The sequence below is a fragment of the Mizuhopecten yessoensis genome, unplaced genomic scaffold (assembly GCF_002113885.1).
Source record: "Mizuhopecten yessoensis strain PY_sf001 unplaced genomic scaffold, ASM211388v2 scaffold9987, whole genome shotgun sequence".
Taxonomy (NCBI): domain Eukaryota; kingdom Metazoa; phylum Mollusca; class Bivalvia; order Pectinida; family Pectinidae; genus Mizuhopecten; species Mizuhopecten yessoensis.
Window position 1 is genome coordinate 196,346 of NW_018408322.1, and position 8,195 is coordinate 204,540.

Below are 8,195 nucleotides of genomic sequence, written 5' to 3' on the forward strand. Positions count from 1 at the left end.
CATTTCTACCGATATACCTCCTTTACTAAACCCTACAAATAACCGCTTAACCACAGACGACTGACAAATCCAATATTCTAAATAACTTCTTTAAATCTGTTTCTGACCTTGATGACCTAACGATGATATACCCTATTTTGACAACCAAACAGACGCGTCCCTTACTGAAATTGTAAGAACAGAACAAGAGGTTTTAGATATAATCAATATTTTAGACACTAATAAAGCTGCTGGTCCTGACGGCATCAGTCATAAAATGTTAAAAATGGTATCAAATGAAATATCTGCACCCCTCACCCTTCTATTCAACGAATCCTTTCGTACTTCTGTATTTCCTGATTCATGGAAACTTGCCCGTGTGACACCTATTTTCAAAAAGGGGGAATCTGAATTTGCAAATAACTACAGACCCATTTCTTTACTTAGCTGCATTGGCAAACTTTTTGAACGAATCTATTCAGCAACAAACTTCTATATACTTTACAGTCTGGCTTCTTACCAAATCACTCTACAAATCACCAACTCATCAAACTCTATCATAGCATACTTACAGCACTGGAGGATCGTGAATACACTGCTCTTGTTTTTTGTGACTTTTCTAAAGCTTTCGACCGAGTCTGGCACGAAGGTCTATTAATTAAATTAGAAAGATACAGGATAAAAGGCAAACTTTCAGATTGGATTAAAAACTACTTGCGTAACAGGCGCCAGTCAGTGGTACTAAAAAATGCTATATCTTCTGAAGTATCTATCAAAGCCGGAGTTCCTCAAGGTTCAGTGTTAGGGCCACTTCTTTTTCTTGTATACATCAACGATATTTCAAATACATTACTATCAATGACTAGACTTTTTGCTGATGACACCACATTAGCACACTCTTCCAAAAATTTACACGATATAAAACAAGTTATAAACTACGACATTGAACAATTAAACCTTTGGTCAAATAAATGGTTAATGAATTTCAACCCAAATAAAACCGAAATTCTCTTAATTTCCAACACAAATATACCTTCTAACCCATAATTTCTTTTCGACAACACACCTATACCTATTGTTAAAAACCACAAACACCTAGGAGTCATTATTAGTAACAACGGCACATGGAACTCTCACATCGAACATATACTAGCAAACACTACAAAGTACATTGCAACTTTAAGGAAATTAAAATACATCCTAAATAGAAAAAACTATTTGAATATGCCTGCGAAGTATGGGACAATTGTAATATCACATTTTCGAATAAATTAGAGAACATGCATTATGAAGCAGGTCGAATAATAACTGGATTACCTATTTATACAACAACAACAAAATTACAGAGAGCTCGGATGGAAATCATTGATAGATAGACGCAGGATTAGAAAATTATCCATGTTTTATAATATTTATCATGATAATGCTCCCTCATTTCTTAAATCTCTTCTACCACCTATTGTGTCAAAGTTCTCTAACTATAATCTTAGAAACAGGAATAACTTTCAGAACCCATACTATAGACTGCAAATCACAAATTATCCTTCATACCAAGTACTACTGGAACAATCTATCTATAGAAACAAAGTCATCAGCATCCATTAAACAATTTAAAACTCTTATTCAGACTCAAGTCACTACCCCTTCTTATATTAAATGTTTTCTTGAATGTGGGTCCAGAAAAGTAAATATTATACATTGCCAATTACGAAACCGCAGTAGCTCTTTAAATTACGACCTTTTTAAAGCTCACCTTAACAACTCTACTTGCGACTGCAGAAATGACCCGGAAGACTCTTCCCATTTCTTACTAAACTAAAAAAATTGATCAATCCCGTAATATAATGCTTCAATCCCTCGATTGGTACAACGAAATCACTATTGAACACCTTCCCTTCGCAGATGCAAACCTTGACTACAATCTAAACATTCAAATTTGTAGGTCTGTACAGCTGTTCATTTTTAGCTCCAAACGGTTTAACATGTAATACCCAACAGTCTTATTGAATAACCAGTATACCTACTTCGGCTATTCCCATCTGTCTCTCCCCTCCACCTCCTCTCTTATTCCAGCCCCTCTCCCTTTTTCCAACACCAACGTTCTCTGTGTACTAACTTCAATCTTAGCGTCCATCAATATCATAACCGTTTCCATATGACAAAGAGTGCGTGTTCGGTTTTCCTAATTTAGTCGGCTAAGCATGTAAGGCAGGAATTCACAGAAAGACTTGGAGTGACACAGGAGAAAGGCATATGCGGCACGGATTGTGATTGAACTTTAGAAAAGCAGAAGGATATGTGTGTATAGATTAGTTATACTACTTACGCCGACTCGATTGGGAAAATCACACACGCGATCACAAGTAAACTCTACGAATACATATTTAAAAACTATACGTTGGTGTCCCTAATCCTATCATTACCTCTTTTGCTGTTACCCATCTTTAACATCTTATATATATATTCATATATGAATGTGTATTAGGTTATTACGTGACTCATTAGTTTTGTAAATATATTTTCCGTTACGGAAAGGACGTAAGTAAGTTGCAATAACTTTTGTCCAATCCATTTGTCTTTTGTTGCAATAAAATTGATTTAAACTAAAGGGCTTTTTTTGATAATATACAAACATGATGTTTTGGTCATTTGTATTTTGTTACTAACACAGTTGATGGACAATGGTCACACTGGAATGATTGGACATCGTGCTCAGTCTCGTGTGAGAATGGAACTAGGACGAGATCACGTCAATGTAACAATCCTGCGCCTGCGCACAACGGTCGTTCTTGTCTTGGAGATCAGGACGAATCGGAAGGATGTACATCCGGAATCATGTGTCCAAGTATAAACTTTATTCCTGATGCAATTTTTTAATTTTCACTCTCTTTGCAATGTTTTCAAATTGGGGGGTGGGGGGAGGGGGTTAGGATATCACGCCTGGTTTAACAGATATTTTTGTGAGGTCATTGCTTTACTTTGAAAATACAGATACATGGATACATCTTGACAATTATGGATGTATTATAAACAATGTAATTAGGGGAACTGTTTGTCGATATATTGTGTGTTTTTTTTCTATGACGAGAGGTTTTTGATCACATTATTTGTGTACCCTTGAATGTTACAAATGATAAAATTATGACCACACATGAATTTGCTTCTAAAGTATCAATCTGAGACTAATTAAAGTCTTTAAATATCCAGAAACAATCAAGTGTATTTCACGTGGGAGATATGCTAACTAAAAGCGTCTATGTACAAATTGATAACTGGTATCGTACTATCTCTATTTCTTATTTATGTACAAATTGATAACTGGTATCGTATTATCTCTCTTTCTAATTTTTCTCGATTTCTGTTTCTGTCTTCCTTCCTTCAATTTTCTCTTCGATACTAGAGATAATTTTTAGATAAATATGTTTATTATTGATGTCATGAAATTTGTATGATAATATGTATTGGCTAAAGCGTGTCTAAGTGAGATAACTAGTGCCTGATCCATTTGATGAATGACAACTAAAATATGTTAAAATAAACCAATAACGAAGCAAAGACAAAAGTGAGTGAAAAAAAAGCTTGCTACCCTACGCGTGTAAAATTTCACCTGCATATTATGCCTGGCTTGTGCAGTTGGCCTTGTCGGCGTTAGCTCCCTTCACATTGGTTTGTATGTCATGAAATAGTTTTTCATTTATACTTCTCAAAGTTGATGGACAATGGGGAGTGTGGAATGGTTGGACATCGTGCTCTGTCTCGTGTGAGAATGGAACTAGGACGAGATCTCGCCAATGTAACAATCCTACGCCTGTGCACAACGGTCGTTCTTGTTCTGGAGATCAGGATGAATCGGAAGGATGTACTTCCGGAATCATGTGTCCAAGTAAATAATATAGTCTTTGAAACAGAATATTAGATTTTTACAAGAAACCCCAACGTTTTTTTATCCCGAAACGCATGGTGAAAGCGAGTGAAGAGGTATTTTTTGTGGAAATACATGAAGTTAACAGTCTGTGAAAAAATGTGTATCAATATTAACAAAGACGTATGATATCATATCGATGCATAATTTCTAGACTAATATTAAAGAGTTATGAATAAACAAAAACTGTTACTTTGTACCGTCATCAACAGCTGGCGGTCCATATGTATTTGTTAATAATATACAAACATGATGCTCATCATTTGCATTTTGTTTTTTACACAGTTGATGGACAATGGTCACAATGGACGGGTTGGACCCCGTGCTCGGTTTCGTGTGAGAATGGCACCAGAACGAGATCTCGTCAATGTAACAATCCGGCGCCTGCGCACAACGGTCATTCATGTCCCGGAGAAGGTGACTCCTCTGAAGAATGTACTCCAGGAATTATGTGTCCAGGTAGAGTTTTTCCTTCTTGGCGATTTTTGCCGAAAGAACCAGAATAATTTTATATAAAAATTGAAAATAATAATTCGTATTTGATTTTTTTCCATTCCCCAACAACCTAAGAACAATCAAATAGCTAGCCACGTGCATTCACTTTTGTCATAACGTTAACATATTATTCAAAGGGAAAGGAAAGCGTTACCCCTGAAATTATCAAGGATGCTAAATGTAAAACGAGGGGGTTGGAATGTTTTGCACCAAAATTATATCACTGTGACACATATTGTACTGTGACTTAAAATCACTGAGGATGTTGTCCGGGGTTTATCCTAAACCTACAGAGTAGATGGCATAACGGAATGTTGTCCGGGGTTTATCCTTAACGTACGGAGAAGATGGCATAACGGAATGTTGTCCGGGGTTTATCCTTAACCTGCAGAGTAGATGGCATAACGGAATGTTGTCCAGAGTTTATCCTTAATCTTCAAAGTAGATGGCATAACGGAATGTTGTCCGGGGTTAATCCTTAACCTACAGAGTAGATGGCATAACGGAATGTTGTCCGGGGTTAATCCTTAACCTACAGAGTAGATGGCATAACGGAATGTTGTCGGGGTTTATCCTTAACCTACAGAGGAGATGGCATAACGGAATGCTGTTCGGGGTTAATCCTTAACCTACAGAGTAGATGGCATAACGGAATGTTGTCCGGGGTTAATCCTTAACCTACAGAGTAGATGGCATAACGGAATGCTGTCCGGGGTTTATCCTTAACCTACAGAGTAGATGGCATAACGGAATGCTGTCCGGGGTTTATCCTAAACCGACAGAGAAGATGGCATAACGGAATGTTGTCCGGGGTTTATCCTTAACCTACAGCGTAGATGGCAAAACGGAATGTTGTCCGGGGTTTATCCTTAACCTACAGAGTAGATGGCATAACGGAATGTTGTCCGGGGTTTATCCTTAACCTACAGAGTAGATAGCATAACGGAATGTTGTCCGGGGTTTATCCTTCACCTACAGAGAAGATGGCATAACGGAATGTTGTCCGGGGATTATCCTTAACCTACAGAGTAGATGGCATAACGGAATGTTGTCCGGGGTTTATCTTTAACCCACAGAGTAGATGGCATAACGGAATGTTGCGTATCAAAAATAGGTCCCAGCGTTAGTTAAGGATTGACCTTCATTTTGACTGCGTATACGGTAGTATGAACGCAGTTGGCAACGAACATATTCTATGGAGCGCGTTAGCGCTCCATAAAGAATATGTTCGTCATAAATAGGAAGCAATGGTCTCCAAGGAATCTCACTGCGTATACGGTAATGTATACGCAGTCACGGTTTACACAGCTTCAATGGGAGCTAATGTAAATATAAACAAATATTATGTAAGGGGAACTTTTCTTATACTTTTTCACTTGAAATTACAAAAACATATCATGAAAAAAAACGACAGACAGTTTTTTTTCCTTCACTGACAGTTGATGGACAGTGGGGGAAATGGACAGAGTGGTCATCGTGCTCCGTGACTTGCGAATGTGGTGAGAAAATTAGGTCACGTGAATGCGACAGTCCGTATCCAGAACACGACGGGATGGCATGTACCGGAAACAGCAGCGAGACAGCCTCCTGTGGGGCTGATATACTGTGTCCAGGTAACCACTTCTTCAATAAACATCAGTGATGGAGTTACACCGTTAAGTATGTGGTAATTAAAATTAAATAGGAATATCATATGGTTGGTTTTCCGATAGAAGTCACTTGGATTTCTCGAGTGTGGCAGAATTTCTTTTTCACAAGCGCACCAGCGTCCAGCAAAAAAGAAGAAACCAAAATGCTCTATTGATCGGATTTCTGCGATTGAGATCCAACAATGAAGAAAATAGTCCTATCTATAACAGGTGGGGGGCTCACAACGTCAAAATCGTTTATATATTGTATTTTAATATTTTAGAGCGGGACCTTAGCCCCTTCTCCTACGAAACACGCTCGTTACAAGCTCACTAGTTGGTCGATATATCCATTGGTCTTGTATTCTGCATTGTGATTGGTTTACATCAGATAAAGTAATTTTCTTTATTGCAGTGGAAAGTGATACATTTTATCTTAAGAATAATGTCCAACATTGCACAACTTCAAATCTAATAAAAGTTGTTTTTAACCTGTGTTAATGTATTTTCACATGGAAAGTTATCGATGGCCGTTAACTAAAAATGAGTTTATCTTCATAATTCCCGATTTTAAGAAATGTTTTTTTCTCTCATATAGGTGGCTGCGGTAAGGACAGGTTGATGTGCATCGACAAAAGAACGTGCATCGGCGTCAGCATGTCATGTGACGGTGTGCGGCAGTGCCCGGATGGGGGTGACGAGGTCAATTGCATTGGAAGAAATCTGCTGTACATGCCCAACTTCCAATACCTGTTCTCGTCTGGTATGTCAAGTCAGTGATTCTCTTGGTCGTTTTACTTAGTGTTAATGTTTCGGCCAACTACGAATATTAGCGTCGGTTAGCGCAGTGGATAGCGCACTCGCCTTTCAGCAAGACGGCCGAGGTTCGACTACCCGATCCGACGTGAAAAGGTATGGAGTCCCCTGCCCGACCACCTGGGTTTTCTATGGGTACTCTGGTTTTCTCCAACATTAAGACCCTGCGTGCTTCCATCCGGGTGTGATTAATATAAGTTGTATTAACTTGTTTCATGAGCAGTAACGACGCAAAACTGACGGCACCGCTATGTAATTCAAGTCATGTTTGAAAGGGAACATGCTGCCCCCCCCCCCCCCCCCCAAAAAAGGGGGAGATAGTTCATAGAAATTGTCTTGCATCAGTCACACTTGAGTTTTGCACACCAGAAAGTGCTGTGCTCATATTGCTAAAACAAGCTGAATATCGAATGAAACTATGGGTACTTTGATAAGATGTTCGGTTTATGCACAAAACAAATAGTTCGTGAGAATTATGTGTTGGTTATAAATGAATATGATCATAATTGTTCCTGACGTCCAAATGAAACATCAATATAGTTGACGATTTATCTTCAATCATTAATGTGTGTTTTCGTTTTGCTTCAGACTCGACCAAAACGTGCCCTTCCCTTCTGTGGATGTTGATGATATGGCTGCTCCGTGTCTTTGTCCAGTAAAATGACGCCATACGTTGTGAAAGGAGTTGCGCAGTGACCATCAGAGAGTGTGAACATCGAGGAGAGAATCGTTAGTCCTGTTGGCATGGAGAGAAAACAACCGCGTGGTCCGAGATTCATTTTAAAACGTTTTATAGAACACATAAACTTTTAGTCGGATGTCTGCAATCACATGGCGGACTCTCTTCCTCCCTACCTACATTTTGCCTCTCTCTCTCTCTCTTTCTGGCTCTGTCTCATTTCTGTCTCTATAATCCTCCATGGGGTTATGCTCAATTTCGCTCTCTACACCCCTGGAATGTGTCATAGCAAAGGTGAAGTCACGCGGCTAGCTGTTTGATTGGTCTCTGGTTAATAAACCTTACCAATCTCTAGACTGATACCCGGGTCTTTAAAGATTAAAGGGGAGCGACACCCGACTTCAAAGCCAGTCAATTTTACCGTTACGCGAACGACCGTTTCTTTTGATGCACATCAAAGGATCAGACTTATCTTCTCGTCTCATCCACAAAGTTGTGCACACTGAGCTTTCGATTTTGCTATGATGCAGAGAACGAAAGTAAGTTTAACCCCTAGGGAGTACAAGATGTGTCTCTATCCATCGTATGTGCATATAAAAGTGTGTGTGTGTGGGTGTGAATATGTAAATGTTTGTATGCAATTTGTCAATAGATAACATCATACTCTATTACCATA

The 8,195-nt window shown here is 38.7% G+C and overlaps 1 protein-coding gene across 12 annotated transcripts in view; it reads left to right on the top strand.

Moving 5' to 3' along the window:
- Nucleotides 1-8,195, top strand: part of LOC110459210 (SCO-spondin-like) — a 60,325-nt gene extending 52,130 nt beyond the window's left edge. For all 12 annotated transcript variants that reach the window (XM_021511349.1, XM_021511354.1, XM_021511358.1 and 9 more), the window contains 6 exons: nt 2,651-2,824; nt 3,689-3,862; nt 4,187-4,360; nt 5,836-6,009; nt 6,623-6,787; nt 7,429-8,195. In XM_021511349.1, coding sequence (XP_021367024.1) covers nt 2,651-2,824; nt 3,689-3,862; nt 4,187-4,360; nt 5,836-6,009; nt 6,623-6,787; nt 7,429-7,499 — 932 coding nt within the window. In that variant the 3' untranslated portion in view covers nt 7,500-8,195. The remainder of the gene's footprint in view (nt 1-2,650; nt 2,825-3,688; nt 3,863-4,186; nt 4,361-5,835; nt 6,010-6,622; nt 6,788-7,428) is intronic.